This window comes from Salvia hispanica, chromosome 1 (assembly GCF_029641045.1).
Source record: "Salvia hispanica isolate PSC_SH4W2 chromosome 1, Shi_PSC_v1, whole genome shotgun sequence".
Lineage (NCBI taxonomy): Eukaryota > Viridiplantae > Streptophyta > Magnoliopsida > Lamiales > Lamiaceae > Salvia > Salvia hispanica.
In genome coordinates this window covers 49,229,265-49,251,779 of record NC_142692.1, presented here as the reverse complement: position 1 = coordinate 49,251,779, position 22,515 = coordinate 49,229,265, and the positions used below count along the sequence as shown (strand labels likewise).

The following is a 22,515-nucleotide window of genomic DNA, read 5'->3' as shown; positions in this document are numbered from 1 at the left end:
TTTTCACTATCTATAATATTTATCTCAACTTAGCCTAATAAAAAATCGGCCAATAGCAATAATTAAAGAGAGAGAAATATATATCCCTAGTTTTTATGTTTTCATTACCACCAAAAAAATGTTGTTGGCTCATGATCTTAAGTTAAACAATGAGCCCATTGCTTTCTTTCCTCTCTACTCTTGCTGTTTCTCATCACAGCAGAACATGTTCATTCATCACACAAGAAAATCAACAAGATGCTAGCTAGTTAGAAATTAAATATGGGTGATAGTGATGAGAGTATTTTATGGAATGATAGTGAAGCCTATTTTCAAACTCATGATTTTCAAACTACAAATCATGATGGCTTCTCTAGTGAAGATTCCGGTGACTCGAAGAGGATTTCACTCTCTTCAGGCTCTGAGAACAACCACCAGGTTCTCTCTTCTTCATCATCTTCATTTTTGGTTCTATTCATTTTTAGTTGAAAAAAGAAACTCATTTTTTTACTTGTTTTGGTGGATTGGTTTTAGCTAGCGCGCCATTTTTATATCGCACACGCAATATTGTGCAATACTTACAAACTACATTCGAAAAATAAAAAAAATAAGATTATGTCCTTTCCCAACCATTCATTCCTTTTTTCCCTTTTTTCACTTTATACCTTAACACTTGCAAAAGTTAATCGTCATCTTCAATGCTACACCTGATAAATATATCGATCACGTTTGTTTTAATTTTTGTCGGGCTTATAATAGTACAAGAAATAAAAACAAGATTATTAGCCAAAGTGTATAATTTGTATTGCCTTTTATGATTTGTAGGAAGGAAGTGTAGAGAGTTCATCCCAGACAACCGGTCTGGGGCTGACCTGAGTAAAACTCCATCATTCATAAATCTGGTGATGAGTTTGAAAAAAGGAAAGCGTCCCATTACAGGTAAGGATATGCCGAGAAGAAGAGTGGAGGAATATGTATCTCCGGAGAAATTAAAGGCTTCTAATTTCCCGGCAATGCACCTCCAGATCAAGGTCACACAAATATTTTGTTCTTTTATAATCTTTCGTTAAAGAAAATTAATACGCGTTATCATTCATTTACTCCACATTGCAATGTACAAATTAAATAAATAAATATTGTTGTTTTTAACTTAAAAATCTCTCACATGCTAACTAACAATATAGAAGAAGATTTTACTCTCTTTAGGCTCTGACAACAACCACCAGTTTCTTTCTTCTTCATCTTATTCTTTCTTGGGTTCATTTATTTTTAGATGGAAAAAAAAGTCATTTTTTTACTTGTTTTTGTGCATTTGGTTTAGCTCGCGCTGCCATATTTGGCCCGCAGGCACAATATTGTGCAATACATGCAAACCGCAATCAAAAAATAAAAAAAATAATATTATGTCTTTTCCAAACCATACATTCCTTTTATTTTTTTCCCTTTTTAACTTTACACCTTAACACTTGCAATCGTCAATGGTCGCGTACGATGTTACACCTGATGAAATATATCGATCACGTGTGTTTTAATTTTGTCGGGCTTATAATAGTACAAAAAATAAAAACAAGATTGTTAGTCACTGTGTATAATTTTAATAGCCTTTTATGATTTGTAGGAAGAAAGTGCAAAAAGTTCATCCCAAGCAAGCCCTCTTGGGGTGACCCTAAGTAAAACTCCATCATCTTTAAATCTGGTGCAGATGAGTTTGAAAAAAGGGAAGCGTCCCCTTTCCGGTAAGGATATGCCGAGAAGAAGAGTGGAGGAATATGTATCTCCGGAAAAATTAATGGCTTCCAATTTCCCGGCAATGCATCTCCAGATCGTATGAATTCTCTGCAGTATTAGAAATTAATTAATGATGATATTAGTTAATGCTCATTCTGTCCAAAGAAAAAATACTAAATTTAGAAATTTACTTTCAATTTATTACTCACTTTTTATATTCATGTGTTTAACTTTATTCATATTTTTTTTCTCTTGTGCCATGCATAAGGTGACAAGAATGAAGGCGAAGTCACCGCCAAATTCTACTACGTGAAGCGCCAAATGGTGTGGGACGTGCTAGTTGGAGCTCCCAAGAGCAAGCTCGAAATGCCGTGGTCTGATATCACTGCCATAAGGGTTTCCCTAGCCGAAGGTCTCCCCAGCATCCTCAAAATCGAGGTTTTATTTTCTCTCTTTTACTCTTTTTATTAAAGCACACCCTTTGGCAGCAGTCCCCTGATTTCAGAGGAGGCCAAGCTCCCAATTGGAGGTATGTTCATTACACGTGCATAAAATGTTCATTATTAGTAGTTTTGCAATAAGAATAGATTATATCCTGAGAGAGATGTACATGATCGTATTTATTTGGTCCTGAGAGAGATGTACTTGATCTTATTGCAAAACTACAAACTATGAACATTTTATGCACTAGCAATCAGATGTGGTGTCTAGTGGGTCCCATTGAACCCCCAACTTTTGTATACATAAAGCAAATATGCATATGTTGGTGCAAGTGGTTGAGACTTCAGCCTTTCTATTATGGATGTCCAAGTTCAAATCCTGGGAGGGCCATAATTCATACTTTAATTTGAGAACACTATCCCTTGTTTACAAATAGACAAGCTATTAATTTTAAATTGTACACACTTTGCAATAATTTTATTTTATTAACACTTCACATTTTTCAACTACTTTTAACGACTATATGCATCTCTTGTTGGGGAAATTCAATATATAGAACACAAAAACGGATATCTGAAAGTCGTGATAAACACTTTCAGATCAACTCAATTTGGCGGTTCTACCAAACTATTCGATCGGATAAATTTCAGAAGATTATTTTGAACTTTTTCGAATACAATTGTTGAAGATGATCAGAACCATAAATAACAATCGGATCGGTTTATAAACATGAACAGCTCGACCCCAGCCAGGGGCTCTGCCCCTTGGACCCCGCCAGGGGCTGCCGCCCCTTGGACCCCGCTATCCGGGGGCGCTGCTCCCGGACCCCCGTTCATCTGTTCAGGGGCTTCGGTCCTAACATCATAATGAATTCAAATAAGTGTGCACTCCGCACCCTCCATACTTATATTGTAACAGCCCGCCCTCCTAGGGTACAATAAATGCGGCGGCTGCTACCCAAAACCGACTCCAACGAAATAAACATAGGCTAGGGTTTCATTTAAAGAGCATTGACCCAAAGAAATGAAAGAAATATCAGAGTAATAAATGCAACCACTTAACCTAGGAGATTGAAGGAAGAAAGATTTCATAAAAGGCGATCAAAATATCTTAAGAGTACGACATAGTATCCCAATCAGAATCACAAGAAAAGACTAAGGCCTCAAACCGAAGGCAAGATGCAAATATCCCAAAAAGAAAGAAAAGAAATAAAGTGTATCAAAACTTCAGCGGAAAACGGCCAAGAGAGAAGCATAGCTATGTGTGACGACACAACTACACTTAGAGTTCAACACATCCATATTAGTTAATTAAGCTGCTCAACACCCGCCACCACTCGTCTTCATTCAACCTGCACATAAGGAAAACACATGCAAGGCTGAGTATTTTGAAATACTCAGTGAGCTCGTTGCCAAAACATTTTATAAGTTATGCCACCCTTACCAAGTGAACTCGAGTTTTAAGCAGTTATAAAAGAATATCACGAGTATCACAAAATATAGTTTCATAGACTGGCCAGTCAAAATAACCTCCCATTTTCTCATCAAATTAACAATCATTCCATGGTGCGACGAAAGTGTGGCCACACTTTTCGCCCACGAGACCGGCCGACTAGCAAGGACGGCTCTCGATCCCATCGTGTACACAGCCTGGTAGGGCTTGCGGCCCATACTCAGACCCGAATTCGTATAAGTAGATCAGATATCACATTAAAACAAACATAGGTATGGCATAACAGTTAAACCACCCTTATAACACCAATCAACATTTTTGACAAAAATAAAAGAGATTTTAAGAGTAAAGCCCACCTCGATTGCTTAGTTTTCAAGTAGAATTGCTTTTCCTTTATCCGGCTTCGCAACCAAAGTTTCACCTTTTAATCACATAGGCACATATCACAAATTAGGTTCAATACTACTCTTACTCATGCATGTCTCATTACTTTTCCCTCTTCCCAACGATTTATCTTATCATTACTAATTAATCAAGATCATGTTTATCACACCATATTATTTAACTATCAAACACACGCTACACCACACCACACCACAACACACACACACACACGGCACACACACATACGCCACACACACACACTCGGCACACACACATACACATGTTCTCACATTCCTTTTCATCCCTCTTTCACTCAACTAAGATGCATGAGGGTTCAAGAAGACCGATTAATCGGTTGGAAGAAGAAAAGAAGAGGTAGAAGAAGAACAAACATAACTCTAAATCCAAAAAAATACCTCTTTAGCGAAAAACAATCGGTAGAAACAAGTATTAGCCTTGATTCTTCAAAGTTCTTGGATTAAACTTCAATTTCTTCTCAAAGGATGATGGATTAATGGAGTAATGTAGAAGAAAAAATTGAGAGAGAGTGTATGAGAATGAGGGGGCCGAAAATTTGGGGTCTAGGGTTGGGGTTCTCTCTTATTTATAGAGTCCAATGAGATCTTTAGGTAATTAGAATAGAATATTTGGTAAGATCTCATTCTCCCAATTAATTAAATAAATAAAATAACATTGTGAAGTAGGGAAGAAGAATTAACAAAAATAGAAGATGGCAAAATCTCCTAATTTTCGAAAATTAGGCTAGGTAATTAGCCATGGTTTTGTTTTTGGTATATTTTCCAAGTAGAATAAAATATCATGGAGCAAAATAAAAATAAGGAAAATCCTTCATGAAGCAAGGTAAGGGCGATTTCTAGCCTTTTAAATAAGGCATGGATTTTTGAATATTGACTTGAATAAAGTATGGCAAGATCTCTTGAAGTATAGAAAGATTTGGTAGAATAATTAAATTCTAGGTATGGAAGGAAATCAAGTAAGGAATAAATAAAATAGGTAAAATACCATTTCCTTCCCAACATAGTGATTTTCGAAAATCATTATTAAAACAAAGGGGGGCCGATTTTTCTCTCTCTTTAAAAGGAAATAATTGGCTCTTGGAATTAATTTGGATAAATATCCCAAGGATTAAATAAATTCCGGAAAAATAGAAGTTCTCTTCAAAAGGGTCTAGGGTTCGAAAATCACAAGAATTAGGGTGACAAGTATTTATGGAAATTTTCTCTAATATTCTCACTCACCCATAAACAATTAAATTGCCACATAGTCACATGCCACATCATTAAATCAAATAGTTTGACTTTTCAAACTTGCACACAAACCCTAACTCAATTCGACCATATCAATTCACGAAATAAAAGCATTCTCGATGCCACGTCATCAACAATAAATTCTAGGGCTCAAAATTTAGGGTTCTAAAATCCGGGATGTTACATATATGATGTATCGTTATGACAATACCGATCGATCAAGTTAATCCAATTACACTAAAATATCCAACATCTCTAGTTATTGTCATCACCCTTTTATTATTTATCATTCAATATAATTTATATGTGTCACAACTTCCTTACCGCTTATGCCACAACTATTTGCGGTGGAAAAAATATCGAAGAATATTATGCAACTATTAATAGTAATTTGGTCCTCAGAGTCGAAATCCTGGTTACGCCATTGCTTGCAACGAACATTGTAATGAACTGCCCTCTTGTAATGAATATTATGCATAAAATTATCATTATACATGTTTATTACAAGTGCAAAATATGTTTATTATGTTTGTGCTGGACACAATTCTCTCGCTTTCCCCCCCCCCCCCCCCGCTGTGCTGGACTACGAGAAGCTTCTGCAATTCGATCGGCGTCTGTGTGCATTGGCCAAGATGCCATTCCCAAGCCACGCCTCTCATATTTTCAATCCAGACATATTCGTGCCCTTCTCGCTCGACTTTAACAGCTATCCGTATCCTCCACTACCAACAATGGACGCAGGGACACCATCTTGGGCTGGTTATCATCCAAATGGAGGGATGATTGATTTTGGGTGGCTGCAGCACCCTCCAACAACACTAACTACCAAGAGGCCTATGGATTGGGGTTGGGGTCGGGGTTGGATGCACAACCTCAATTCAATGTCAATGCACTGGGATTTGATCCCAATATGAGTAGTCAGTGGATGATATTCCCTCAACATCAGCTCTACCATGACACGAGCCTCAAGATCAAACTCTGCTGATGGGGCACCACAATTTCGTTGATAACTCTCTGCCTCCGTTTCCCAGTGAGACTTCCGCCTCCGCCAACTTTTACATACCGCCATGGGAGTGAGAGTTATTCAAATAGCTATGTTTGGTAGGACAAACTGGCCCAAGGATCCAAGTTATTTACTTATGAACCCAATTACTATTCTCTGTGCTGATATGTATACATTTTGAAGGATGAACGAGTCATATGCTACTCGACCACACTCCTTGAATTTGTTTCTATTTTCTTTGTTAGCATCAAAACAAACATGTCTAGGATAATTGTAAAATTTTTCTCTTCATCATAAATAGGATTTAGTGAAATAATAAATTATTCTAATAGTATTACATTTTCTAAATTAGTTGGTGTTTAATAATTTACCCTTTTGGCAATGACATTTGCATAACATGAAAAAAAATAATCCCTCCGTCCCACAAAAGATGTCACACTTGTGGGACGGCACGGGATTTTAAGAGGTTTTATTTTGTGTGTTAAATGGAGAGAGAAAATATAATTTTTATATTTATGTGAGAGAGAACTTTTTTTCAAAAATGGAAATGTGACATCTTTTATGGGACAAACGAAAAAGGAAAGTGTGACATCTATTATGAAACTGGGGTAGTATTCATGAGGCGACATTGGTTTCCAATTTCAAAGGTGATTGACCAATGTAAAAAATGAGAATCAAATCAACCATCTCTTTCACAATCATTTAAAAGTAATGATTAATCATTCACTCATTACAAGCATCAGTCATAGTCAAAGAAAGTGACTCTTTCTCTTGATTTCTTTCTTTGGATGAAACTACAGTAAATCAACACTATTATTATTATATACACTTTTGAAGCTCGGTTGTGGCTGTTCAGCCAGCGTGCGGTACGCCATCGTGTCTGTCGTGCTTCAGTCGTGGGGTGCTTCCCATTCCCGCCATCAGTCCTGACTCCTCACCGGTTGTCTCGCCACAGCCACTGCTTTTCGAACAGCTGGCTCACATCTTGGTTCGGCAGTCCCCAAACTTCGATTGGAGGTCCGTTCTTAGCGACGGGAAGGCCCCAAACTTGCGTCGCTGACTTGAGGGAGGGTCATTAATTTTTCTATGATGGACTCCATGTCTCCCCACATGTTTAATTTTAGTTTGAGAGAGAGAATAGTAACGGAAGTATCGAATTTTGAGGAATATATAATACTCTATTTAAATTTTTGGTAAATAAAATATATTTAACTTTTTAGTAATTAAATATTTTTATAAAAAATTATTAATTTAGTCAAAACATATTAAATTTGCATTGACCGTTAGCTTTTAACGATTCTACCGAAAATAGACTATATTCGTACAGTTTTCATTTGTTCATGATGCAATAAGTCAAAATATAATGTTCTTGAATAAAATCAAAAAAATGTTATATGTTTAGGACCAAAAATGACCTGTAGTCTTTTGATTTTGAGATATACTAAAGTAAGAACATTTATTATAGCAATGTAAATATTTTATACAATGTTTAAAATTTTTATGAGTATTTCAAACACCTTTAATTAAACAATATGACCGTACACCTATAGATTTTGTGGAGTATTTTTTTTAATACTAGTAGTGCATTTGTTTTCTTGAAATAAAACAAATATGAAAAATATTAATAACAGATAAGAATATATAAAGTCGAATAAATACTTTTACAAATTGAACTCCCTCCGTCCTAATAAATATGCAACATTTCATTTCCGGCACGGGATTTTATTTTGTATTGTTTTGGGTATGAAATGTAATGGAAAGTGAGTTGAAAAAATTAGTGTAATGCTAATCATATTTTATATGTTAGTTTTATAATAAAACATGAATGAGTATACATTAGTGGAATATGAGTAGAGGTGCCCACGGTTCAGGAACCGGCGGTTACGGTTCAGAACCGCCGGTTCCGATTTTGGAAATTGTTGAACCGGAACCGAACCGTGAGGGTGTTTCATGGTTACGGTTTCAGTGTCGGTTTCGAAGCGGCGGTTTTTCGGCGGTTTTTCACGGTTTCGAACTGTCGATTTTTTGCGGTTCCGGCTTGATTTCGCGGTTTTCCGACGGTTTATCGCGGTTCCGGTTTGGAACCACTCAGAACCGACGGTTCCGGCACGGTTTCGGTTCAAAAAATTTTGAACCTAAACCAAACCACGTTCCAAAAATCGACGGTTTCGGTTCGGAACCATAACCAGCGGTTATGGTTTCGATTTTAACCGTCGGTTCGGTAAACCTTGGGCACGTCTAAATGTGAGTTACAATACCAAAAAAAGTAAAAAGCGGTGTTTTAAAAACTGGACTGGACCGACCGGTCAGACCGGTTCGACTGCGAACCGGTGCCTTGTCCGGTCCGGTTCGCACTAATGAACCAGTTGACATTTGGACCGTTTTGGACCGAGTAAAACGGTTAGTTCGACCGGAAACCGGGAATCAGTTGAATCGGTTTTCTCATTTACTTGTATTTTTCTCAAAAATATAAAATTGATCTTAACAAGAATTGAACCCTTTAACCTCTTTGTTATTAAAGCATGACCTCTACCACTCCACCACTGTCATACTTTTGACATAACATTAACTTTAATTATAGTTATACACTATAAAAACTCTGAAATTTGTTATCTATATTCAATATTATATTCTTATAACTAAATAACTAACAATTTATGCATATGACGTTATTGTGATTAAGAAAATCATTAATATATATATGTATTAACTTAAATACGTATAAATTTTAATGTTTTATAGTACTCCATATGTTTAATTGTATTTATCATTTATTATGTTGTAATGATATGTTATCATCCAATAAATTAACATTACATATAATTACATATAAATTTTAATATTTTATGTATAATAATATTATTTAATTTTATTTATCATCTGCTAGATTTGAATTATGTTTACCGTTTCTATGCTTTAATTATATTTTATTATTCATTAAATGAAACATAACCTTTTAATTATTTTTGTATAATACTCCCTCCGTCTCTAATTAATTGTCACTCTTTGACCGGGTACGGGTTTTAAGAAATATAAAGAAAAGTTGGTTGAAAAAGTTAGTGGAATGTGGGACTCATTTTTTATATTGGTTTTATAATAAAATGTAAGTGATGTGAGTTAGTGGAAGTGGGACCTACTTACCATTTATGGTAAAAATGAAGTGTGACAATAATTGAGGAACGGACCGAAGTGGAAAAGAGTGACAATTAATCGGGGACGAAGGGAGTAATGCATATTTGAGCATGACTAAATCTATTTTAATTAAATATACTATATATATATAATATGATTAAATTTTATGTGTGATGTGTGAATAATACAATATTTGATTATATATAAAACTTTAAGTTTTTTTTAGTATATAGGAGTATTTAATAATACTCCCTCCGTCCCGCTCCCGCTACAAGTGAGGCGCTCCGAATCGGACGTATTTTTGCAAAGAATGATAATAAATAGTTAGAGTAGAGATAAAGTAAAGTAAGTAAGAAAATAATGTATATACGACTCTCTTCTATATTATTCTCTCTCTTATTTTATTATCTCTCCAATTTAACTTATTATCTCTCCAATTTAACTATTATTATTATCTTCGCAAAATAACGGCAAAAAAGAAATGCCTCACTTGTAGTGGGACAGAGGGAGTATACAATATAACGGTTCGACCAGTGGTTCAATCGGTCGGACCAGTTGAACCGTGAACTAGTAGCCTTGCCGGTTCACTTGCCGGTCCGACTTTTAAAACATTGGTAAAAAGTAAATGTGATAAGTATTTAAGGGCGAACTAAAAAGAAAACTAGTGACAAGAAATGATGAATGGATGAAATAATTAAAATTGATGCAATATTAAGTGTGAATATAAATAATATTGGCAGGGATGTCAATCCAATCCGAAACCCGTGGGTCGGCCCGAATAACCCGGTAAAACTAGTTGGTTAGGGCTGTAATTTTGTAACCCGAATACAAAACAGGTTAGCCCGATCGAGTTGCGGGTCGACCCAATGGGTTGCAACTTTTGATTAAAAAATACTCTCTTCTTCGCCATTAGGAGTCTCATTTCTTGGAGACACGTGTTTTAAGAAATATTAAGAAAAGTGGGTGGAAAAAAGTTAGTGGAATAGGAGTCTCACTTATATATATTAGTTTTAAATGAAATGTGAGTGAAATAAGTTAGTAGAAGGTGGGACCCTATTACCATTTTATGGTAAAAGTGAACAGAGACTCCTATTCGCGGACTAAAATGAAAAAATAGGACTCCTATTTTTGTATTTTTGAATTTCATGTGGCACAATCATTATGCTTATTCAATCTTCATTCTACATTTTTCTACTCAGTCTCACAATATAAACTTTCAAATTCCCCTCATTATTCCATCATCTCATCATCTGACATTGTTGTCTTACTACCACTAAAGCCAATCAAGTTAGCTTTATTTACACAGCATCTTAACTCATTCAAAATTTCTTCAACTTCTGTTTCACTAGTTCCTCCAACCTTGAATGCTGTAACACTACCAGACAACTTTGACAATTGTGCTTTCTCCTTATGAAACATTGCACTAATCTTCTCAACGACAGTTCATAACTGCTCGCACCTCTCTTCTATCAACTTCTTGTTCCCATCCCCATGTAGAATTAAAATGCCGTCAAGAGATCCTGTGACCTTTTCAGCGAAACCAAGCATGTCAATTTCAACTTCCTCAAGAGTCACTCCTTGTTCTTCACTAATGACCTCCGCTCCAGTTAGAATGGAAAGATCTTCTAAATTTACTCTTTTGTTATCCCCAAAACCAAGAGCTAGATTTGCTCTAAGACTTTTGGCATTATCAGAAAATTCAATGCTTTTGGCTACTGTGACCAGTGGCGGACCCACTTTTGTGAACCCCCACCCATTTTCGATACTACTATAGTGTATAGTTTTCATACATTAGTTACCAAATGACTCGGTAGCGCAGTTGGTCTCTACTTGCATTATTAATCTTGGTGTCCTAGGTTCGAAATTTGCTGTTGCCGATTTAGTTGTTACTATTTGGATTTTCTCAACTATTCACTTAACTAGACAGCTAAATAAATTTAGTTGTCCCGTAACTAATCCATTTGTCAGATTCTTATTGCTATATTATTAGCTACTGTAGTATTTAATTTATTAATATTTTTTTAATACTAATAATTTTATGTAATTTCTTTTTATTTTCTTGTTTATGTAAATATGAGTATTATAGTAAGACAAAATAGTAATCTTTATAATCTATGTAAAGTAGTACTCCATCCGTCCCACAAAAGATGTCACACTTATGGGACGCCACGGAATTTTAGGAGGTTTTATTTTGTGTGTTATATGGATGGAGAAAATATAATTTTTATATTCATGTGAGAGAGAACTTTTCCAAATAGAGAAATGTGACATCTTTTGTGGGACAAACTAAAAAGGAAAGTGTAACATCTTTTGTGGTACGGAGGGAGTAGTATATAATATAATGTTAACAAATTCAATTTTAAAAGTATACTTTTATTTAAAAAATCTATATTCTTCAATTATTTCACCGTTGATACTGTCATCGTATATACTACAATTTATATTGCTCATTTTGAAATTAATTATCTATTAGCTCTGTACTGTTCACGTCGTGAATGTTTTTAGCGTCATTGACACTAAAAATATGCAACAATTGTTAATATTAATTTGTATCCCCCAATATTAAAATTTTGCGTCTGTCACTGATTATGACACCATCCTTTCAATAGTTACATTTTGACCCTTCGGCCCCATTATCACTTATACAGAATCGGAAAGTTCATTAACCCCGACAAGCAATGTTGCCCGGAGCTCCATCGCCGAAACAAACATTCCCAAACATGAACCACATGAGGTGATTTCCCCCTTCAGCCTCGTCGTACTCCTCATCGTCATAGACGGCAATGCCCTCGTCTTCTGCAGCGTCGCCAAATTTCACGGAAGGAGGCGAAAAGTAGCTCATCAATCTAGGGAGCTCATAGAATATATCCTCGTCTTATATCATCGTTCTCGATGTCTCTTAGATCACGTTGTCGTGCAACCTCTTCTTTTGGGAGATCTCCACGTCCCCCACTACAATCGCAGCCACGAGCATCGCCACGTCTGCAGCCATGTCTACGTTCAGCCATTGATAATCAACTTGGCTCTAATACCGAATGATGCAGAAACGTATAGAGAATGACTGAACTAGTAAATAAAGTACTCAATAAATCGATAACTAAGAGTATAAAACTCAAAGTTTGTCTTTTTTTAGTTCAACAATGAGGCCTCTTTATATAGGCAAAGGGGAATCCTAAACTTATATAAAATAATTCTTAAAAGAAAAATAACTAAAAGAAAAATAAACAATCAATATATTTCCATCTACTAAATGACGCGGAATAATGCAGAAACGTATGGAGAATGACTGAACTGGTAGATAAAGAACTCAACTAATTAAGAACTTTCAGAGTATAATAACTCAATGTAAAAGTAATAATCAAAGTCTCTCTTGTTAGTTCAATAATGAGGCCTTTATATAGTGGCAAAGGAAAATCCTAAACATATGGAAAATAAAACTAGAAGGAAAATAACTAAAAAGAAAATAAGAAAATAAGAAAACCTAATTTGGTAGAAGGGAAACAATTACTCATAATATTTTTTATTCTACTAATTCTATCAACAAGGAAATAAATAAAACCTAAATTTATAATTTACTTAGCCTCTAAGTCTTATATAACTGCATCACTAATTCTACTAACTACGAAATAAATAAAACCCGAAATATAATTTTCTTAGGTTCCAAGTCTTGTCTTCTATAACTGCATCACAACCCATGTGTTCGGTAAATATTGGATAATTTATACTCCCTCCGTCCACAAACAATAGATCACAATTTCTATTTTTGGCCGTTCACAAAAATAGATCACAGTTATTTATAGTAAGTTTTCAACAATTAATAACCCTACACATCATTCCACTAACACTACTTCTCTCTTACTTTTTCTCATTCTCTGTTATTTTTTTCTCTTCTCTCTTACTTTACCAATTCTACATTAAAACTCGTGTCATACACAAAATGATCGATTGTTTGTGGACGAGGGAGTATCATATATACCAAGTACTCCCTCCGTTTCTTCATAGTTGAATCATTTTTTCATTCAGGAAAGTTTCTTCATATTTGAGTCATTTCTATATATGGTAACCTTTTTCTCTTTCTTACTTTACTCTCTCTTACTTTATTCTCTCTTCTTTATTCACTTTATACTTTATTCTCTTCTTTTTTTTTCTCTCTCTTACTTTTTTATCTATTTATTTAACACACCCAATATACCTTTCTAAAACTCCGTGCCAAAAAGTTTCGCCTCAACTATGGCGAAACGGAGAGAATACATATGTAATTGGACAGACAAAGTTATCATAAATTTTGTTACTTTTTACACGTCAAACAGTATGTTTTATTAATTTTAAATCTTATTTTCTATTGTATAACATATTTAAATAATTATGTGTTCGGATCCCGAGCAGTATGTGCTCGGTATATTTAATTAGAATATTTTGAATTTTATTTTAAATATTCTTTTAAATTAATTTAAATAATTGTAATAGAATTTATAAATAAATTTATTTTATAATAAAATACTGCAGGAAATGTAGAAAATAAATTTTACTTACCAAGAAAGAAGAACAAATGAGCGCACGTTAGCATGGGTCAAATCCGACAATGATCCAATTTTACTTGCCAAAAAAATGAGCTTCAAAGCGCACACTTTTGCACGAATCAAATCCGACATGATCCAATTTTACTTGCCAAAAAATGAGCTTCAATGCACACACTTTTGCACGGATCAAATCCGACATGATCCAAGTTTACTTACCGAAAGAGGGGCCGCAATGCGCGCACGGTTAGCACAAGTTAAGTCCGACATAATCCGACAGTCATTCATTAAATCAATAACCTTTTATTTTTAATCATATAAAATGTCAGTTTTAATACTAACTCTATCGGAAAAAAAAATAGTGTCAATTTTTATTTTTATTTTTGTCCGCAAAAATTTGTCCAATTAATATTTATGGAAATATTTTACTCATTTTTTCTCTTTATATTCACACTTATCCACTTTTACTCTTTCTTTCTGTCACTTTACCTATTGTGTATTAAAATTCGCGTCGTCCATAAATGAGATTATTTTTGCGGACTGAGTATATTGCATTCCCTTAATGTGTTGATAAAATGTCACATTTTGGCTTTTGGAATATTCACAACTAAACCTTTTTTTTCTATTTTGGATAAATGAATTTTACACACCATTAACTCATTATACTTGTAAAATTTATAAATAAAACTTGAATTCACATTTCACTTAACTCTTTCCATCCGTTTTTCTTAAAATTTTTCACCGTTTTTCTTAAAATTTTTCAAACCCGCGCAGAAGGATGAAGTACATACCTTCCATGTACAATAATAATATTTCATTCATCGTGAATACATGTCTCATTTTCCTTTTATTGATTTTGGTAATGAATTTGTAGACCACTAATTAATTTCACTTTGTACTGTAAAATTAATATTATATAAAAGTGAGAATTAGATTCCACTAATTAATTAAATTTTTATTATAAAATTATACTCCATCCGTCCTTGAAAATGTGTCACTTATTTCCTTTTTCGTCCGTCCCTAAAAATTTGCACCTTTCACTTTTATCATTTTTGGTAGTATACCCCACATTCCATTAACTCATTCCCACTCACATTTTATTTTATAACTAATATATAAAAGTAGGACTCACAGCCACTAACTTTTTCATTCCACTTTCTATTATATTTCTTAAAGCCAGTGTCTGATCAAATGGTGCCAAATTTTAAAGGACGGAGGGAGTATAATCAGATTCCACTTATTTTCTTCATTCATATTTATTTAAATTTCTTAAAATTTGAACCGAAAATAATAAGTCAAATGATAGAAAGGAGAGAGTAAGTTTTTCTAGGTCACACTAATTTTTAGTTCTTTTGTACTTTTTTTTTAAAGAAAAATTTATACGCCTTATCATCATTTACTCTACATTGCTATTTTATAAAAGCAAAAGAAAAATTTAATATCTAGTGAACAAATTCAATAAATAAATTTTGATTATTTAACTTGAATATTTCACTTTCTAACTAATATCTAGAAGAAGGACCCGTTATTAAATATAAAGTAAGTTTTGAAGAAAATAATATACATTAAAGTTCCTCGGGTCAAATGAACCCCAATTAAACAAAAATGAGATTTAATAATGAAAAATATATAAAAGAAAGAAGTGTTACCTATCAAATATAATTTCAATGAATTATAATCAATTTTGATAAGAATAAATTTATTGTTCTTATTTTAATTATGAACTTAATTTCATAAAATTATAACCATTTTGATACGAATAAATATATATTGTTCTTATTTTAATTTGGTACATGTGATATGAAAGGGTAATATTCGTGCGAGTCGCGACAAGTAACATATAAGTACACTTTATAAGATTTAAAACTATTTCGTACCATGACCTTATACACGACAACTTCATTCTGTACCATAATGTTTTACACGACAATTGATTCAAATAATCCTTCGATCACATGATCAAATTTTTCTCAATTAGTCTTAAGATAATTCTATTAGTATAATTAATGAAAATTAACTACAATTCATATAAATTAAATTGACGACCACTTCATTTCCACTATCTATAATATTTACTCCCTCCGTCCCTAATAATTCGTCATCATTTGATCTGGTACGAAATTTAAGAAATGTAATAGAAAGTAAGTTGAAAAGGTTGGTGGCATGTGAGTCCTACTTTTATATATTAGTTTTATAATAAAATGTGAGTGTGAATGAGTTGGTGGAATGTAGTGTCCACTATTAAAAATGGTAAAAGTGAAAGGTGGCAAATTTTTAGGGACGGACGGAAATAAAAATAGGTGACAAATTTTCAGAGACGGATGGAGTACCTAAAATTAGCCTAATCAAAAATCGGCGGATAGCGATAACTACAGTGATAGAAATATATATCCCTAGTTTTTATGTTTTCATTACCACTAAAAATTGTTGTTGGCTCATGATCTTAAGTCAAACACTGAGCCCATTGCTTTCTTCTCTCAACTCTTGCTGTTTCTCACTCCCTCTGCCTATATATACCAATACAACCATATGTGTATTCATCACACAAGAAAATTAACATCAAGCTAGCTAATTAGAAATTAAATATGGGTTATAATGATGAGAGTGTTTTTTGGAATAATAGTAAAGCCTAATTTCCAGCTCAGGATTTTCAAACTGCAAATCATGATGGCTTCTCTGGTGAAGATTCCGGTGGCTCGAAGAGGATTTCACTCTCTTCGGGCTCTGAGAACAACCACCATGTTCTCTCTTCATCATCATCTTCATTTTGGTTCTATTCATTTTTAGATGAAAAAATATAACCAAAAAAAACTCATTTTTTAACTTGTTTTTGTGCATTTGTTTTAGCGCGTGCCGCCATCTTTGGCTCGCACGCGCAATATTGTGCAATACTTGCAAATCACGTTCGGAAAAAAAAAAGATTATGCTTCTTCCCGACCATACATTCCTTTTTTTTCCTTTTTTCCACTTTATACCTTAACACTTGCAAAAGTTAATGGTCGTTGTATAATGCTACACCTGATGAAATATATCGATCACGTGTGTTTTAATTTTGTCTAGTACAAAAAATTAAAACGAGATTGTTAGCCATAGTGTACAATTTTAATAGCCTTTTGGATTTGTAGGAAAGAAGTGCAGAGAGTTCATCCCAGTCAAGCCCTCTTGGGCTGACTCTAAGTAAAAGACCATCATTCCTAAATCTGTTGCATATGAGTTTAAATAAAGGGAAGCGTTCCGTTTCCGGTAAGGATATGCCGAAAAGAAGAGTGGAGGAATATGTATCTCCAGAAAAATTAAAGACTTCCAATTTCCCGGCAATGCACCTCCAGATCGGAACTTGAGAGGTATGTAGAAATTAATTAATGATGATATCAGTTAATATGTCCAAAAAAAAAAATTCAGTCACATACTAAATTAGAAAGTTAATTTCAATTTATTACTCACTTTTTACATTCATCTGTTTAACTATATTCATATTTTCTCTTTTTCTCTCGTGCCATGCAAAAGGTGAGTAAGAATGAAGGTGACGTCACCGCCAAATTCTACTACGCGAACCGCAAAATAGTGTGGGAGATGCTTGATGGGGCTATCAAGAGCAAGGTCGAAATGCCGTGGTCTGACATCGCAGCCATAAGGATCTCCCTACCCGAAGGTCTCCCCGGCACCCTCGAAATCGAGGTTTTCTTCTATCTCTTTTAACTCTTTTTATTATTTCCTTTCTACTTTGTGCAAAAGAATAAGATGAAATTGGTTATTTTTTTGTGAAGCTGAACCAGCCCCCGGTGTTCTTCCACGAAATCAACCCTCAGTCAAGAAAGCACACCCTTTGGCAGAAGTCCGAGGATTTCACAGGAGGCCAAGCTCCCAATTGGAGGTATGTTCATTAGAAGTGCATTACAAGTGCATAAAATGTTCATGGTTAGTAGTTTTGCAATAAGAATTGGTTACCAAAGGAATATGATCCTGTATATCTCTCTCTGGATACAATTACTTCTTATTGCAGAACTACATACAATGAATATTTTATTTAATGTAATGAACTGTCCTCTTGTAATGAATATTATGCATATATTGTTCATTATACATGTGTATTACAAGTGCATATAAAATGTTCGTTAGAAGTGCATAAAACGTGCATGGTTAGTAGTTCTAACACAATGCTCTCGCTTTCTCAGGATACACTCTTTCATGTTCTCACCAGGTGTGCTGGACAAACACTGCGAGAAGCTTCTGCAATCCAATGTGCGCCTGTGTGCATTGGCCAAGATGCCATTCCCAAGCCACGCTTCTCCTTTTTTCAACCCAGACATGTTCGTGCCCTTCTCACTAGACTTTAACAGCTATCCGTATCCTCCACTACCAACAATGGACGCGGGGACACCATCTTGGGCTGGTTATCATCCAAATGGAGGGATGATTGATTGTGGGGTGGCTGCAGCACCAACCACCAGCAGGCTTATGGATTGGGGTTGGGATTGAATGCAGAGCCTCAATACAATGTCAATGCACTGGGATTTGATCCCAGCATGAGTGCTCAGTGGATGATGCCCCCTCAACCTCAGCTCTACCCTGACCCGAGCCTCAACATTGATGGATGATCAAACTCTCCTGATGGGGCAGCACCATATCGCTTATAACTCTTTGCCTCCCTTTCCCGGTGAAACTTCCGCCTCCTCCAACTTTTACATACCACCATGGGAGTGAGAGTGATACAGGAGTGAGAGTGATACAAATAGCTCCGTTTGGTAGGACTATTGTATGTGTTGATTTGTATACACTTTGGAGGGTGGGACAAGGCCCCTCTGACTATTTGGTTAAGGATGGACGAGTCACGTGCTACTCAATCATACTCTTTGAATTTGTTTCTAATTTCTTTGTTAGAATCAAAACAAACATGTCTAGGATAATAGTGAAATTTTCTCTTCACCATAAATAGGAATTAGTGAAATAATTAATTATTCTAATAGAAAGGAAACATGTTTTAAGGAGGTTGGCCTTTGTGTTTATCTAGCTAGTCGTTAAGATATTATGGGTCCAATTTCCTTGTCACACTTCCATCAACCATGAAATTGGCATACTTATAATTGGATTTCAGTCGAACTCCTTTCATACAATATGTCTATTAATAATTTTATCTCTTTGGCAATGATATTTGCATACCGTGAGTAATAAAGTATTCATGAGAATCAAATCATCCATCTCTTTCACAATCATATAAAAGTAATGATTGATCATTCTCTCATTACAAGCATCAGTCATAGTCAAAGATGACCACATGTCACTTTCAATTCATATATATTGCGCATGCAATTGGAAACTCTTTCTAACAATGTCTGCACGTGCTTCATTTTTATATGATTTATGATTTATATTCCCACAATCCAATTAAAATTAAGTTATGTGCTTATATTTCATACCTAATCAGTGAAGATAGTTGTTCTTAATTCTATTTGATTTATATTCCCACGATCGGTATTAAGATAATGCATGTACATATAAGATATTCCCATGGTCTCCCAACTAATTTTTTTAAAAATCTAGGGGTATTTTAGTAATTTCACATTAATTATAATTATAATATATAAAATTAAAGATAGATTTCAACAGAATTATACTCTATAAATCGTTTCCTCTTAATTAGTTTTCTCCTTCTATTGCAGTTCTACTCCTTCTGCCGCGTAATCTGAAATCTAGTTATCTAAAACTAGGTATATTTTAAAACTCAAAAATAATTCAATTGATTTTTCTATATATGTTGTTGTTTTTTTTTGCTGCAATATTTATGTAAATTGAGACCTAAATAATCATATTCAAGCTCTAAATTGGTACACATAAAATTCAAATGGGGAGAAAGAAGATAGCTTATGTAATTCAATGGCTACGACGATTCTGTGTTGGAATTCTTTAACCCCTATTCTTAATTTGATGTGTATGTATTAGTAGTTTTATACTATTTGATTTGTGACAACAACATTTTAGATTTGAGCATATTGTATATTTTGTTTACTCTTTATTCTTTTAGTTGTGAAGCATAAGATGAACTTTATCCTTTTTTGTGTATGATTTATATTTTGCAAACTTAATCAGTGTTGACTATTTTTGTAGGTATATGGATCGTTATTTTAAGAAACTTTCTTCTTTTGATTCTTCATCAGTTGAATGGTTGCTTAGTTCCTTATATGAAAATGATGTGTTTGTTAAAGTTACCAATGAAACTATTATGCAGCGATTTCAGAATATGAAGAATAGAAGATAAATGTTATGATGTGATTGCATTTAACTTTTACATTTTGAACCTTATAATTTAATTTATGTAATTTATTTAAGTTTAAATTTGGACCCCCGTGATGAGATTTCTGGCTCCGCCACTAGTTAGATTCCATTGTTTTCTCTTTTTTTCATGATATTATTAATAATATATTGTTTTATGGATATAACTCGTGAAGACACAAAATCTTAGCCACCTTGTATGCACTTGTTATTAACAATTGATTTTTTTTAAAAAGAAATGGGTATAGTTTTATTAGGTAATACAGGAAATTTGGGTAGTTTTTATTTTGCACGGCTTTTAAATTGATCATCAAATACATGGACTTCTAATTCTCTTCTTTTGAAAATATAGCATAGTCACAATTCACAAACGATACAAACATACATCCACGTAAAATTGTTTTCATTTTCAATTAGGCTCCGTTTGGTAAACAGAATTGGAATGAAATTGGAATTCAAATTCTATGGAATTGAATTGGACTAACTCAATTCCAAATCCTAGTTTGGTAAAATGAAGTAAATATATGGAATTGAATTTGAAGAATTTGTGCACACACTATATACAAAATACACTCCCGCACACACTTTACACAAAATACACATACTATACACAAACACACAAAACACGCACTTCACACATTATATAAAAAATACACACATTGCACACATTATACACGAAATACACATACTGCACACACTATACATGAAATACACACACTACACACATAATACTCTAAATACTCACATTGCACAAAATATACACACACTATACACAAAATACACATTGTGCATGCACTATCCAAAAAACACACTCCACACATTGCACACACATTGAAATTTTAGGTCTCTGGACTTAAGATAAGCTTTGTGTTATTTTTTCCCTTTCTAACCTCTAAACCCTAAAAAAACATAAATATAAGTGAGAATGAATTAGTGGAATGTGAGTTCCAATACTAAAAATAGTTAAAAGTAAATGTGACAAGCAGTGGCGGATCCAGACTTTTTGGATTGTGGGTGCGAATTTTATGTTAAATATCCATTCCATCCCATAATAGATGGTACACTTACGTAATGTCACATGGTTTTAGGAGATGTTATTTTGTGTGTCAGTGGAAAAAGAAAATTGTATATTTATATTAATATAAAAGAGAACTTTTTTCCAAAAAAAAAATGTAACATTTTTATGGGACAAACTAAAAAAAAGTATGACATCTATGATAGAACAGAAGGAGTATAACATATTTAAAATAAAAATAATATTTAAAATTACATCTTACAATAATATTCAAATTAAAAGTCATTTTACAGCATAATTAAACTTAGAATTGTATCACATAAAAACAGCTAATATAACCATAGCATAAAAGAATAAAATGTTAATCAAAAATCAAAAATAAAATAAAATGCAACCACCAATATCTAAAATGAAAAGGAGAAAAAAAAATTCATACACATACATTAAAAAATAATAAAATATAGTAGTAATCCCTAATACTTACAAATCCAACCTAAAATCTGCAAACATATAAACTAACTAGTACCTATATTATTATAAATCATAAAAACCAAACTACTTTACCTAAATTATATAAAAACATAAAAAAATCAAACTACTTCTGCAAACATATAAACTAATATTATTTTAAAAACATAAAAACCAAACTACTTTACCTAAATTATATAAAAACATAAAAAAAATCAAACTACTTAACAAAAGGGCTGAAGACAAACAAAATGCGCCAAGATGGGGAGTCGAACAAGGGTGAATCACATGCGGAAGTGCTTCAACAACCACTAGACATTTGAATCATTAGTAATGTTGATATATATATTACATTAAGAACTCATTATTTTGGGGTACAATTGTACCCCCTTGTCCTAAGCTGCATACGCTAGTGATGACAAGTATTGATGGACGGACTAAAAAGAAAACTAATGGCAAGTAATGTTGAATGAATGAAGTAATTATAAATGATGTATGGGTCCAAAAGTCTAATCACTAAAAAAACATTTAATGAAAATCAATTGGAATTCGTATAAATTAAATTGACGACCACTTAATTTTCACTATCTATACTATTTATCTCAAATTAGCCTAATAAAAAATCGGCCGATAGCAATAATTAAATAGATAGAAATATATATCCCTAGTTTTTATGTTTTCATTACCACTAAAAAAATGTTGTTGGCTCAAGATCCTAAGTCAAACAATGAGCACACATTGCTTTCTTTTCTCTCAACTCTTGGTTGTTTCTCATCACACCAACACATGTGCATTCATCACACAAGAAAATCAACAAGAAGCTAGCTAGTTAGAAATAAAATATGGGTGATAGTGATG

The 22,515-nt window shown here is 33.7% G+C and overlaps 1 protein-coding gene across 1 annotated transcript; it reads left to right on the top strand.

Annotated features, from left to right (window-relative positions):
• The first annotated feature begins 1,457 nt into the window (after positions 1 to 1,457).
• Positions 1,458 to 18,383, top strand: LOC148934046 (uncharacterized). Its single transcript, XM_089062161.1, has 7 exons — positions 1,458 to 1,502; positions 1,598 to 1,715; positions 1,976 to 2,145; positions 17,030 to 17,244; positions 17,405 to 17,582; positions 17,672 to 17,778; positions 18,080 to 18,383. Exons 1-7 carry the CDS (start codon positions 1,458 to 1,460, stop codon positions 18,381 to 18,383), a joined length of 1,137 nt encoding a protein of 378 aa, XP_088918287.1.
• Positions 18,384 to 22,515: the final 4,132 nt, after the last annotated feature.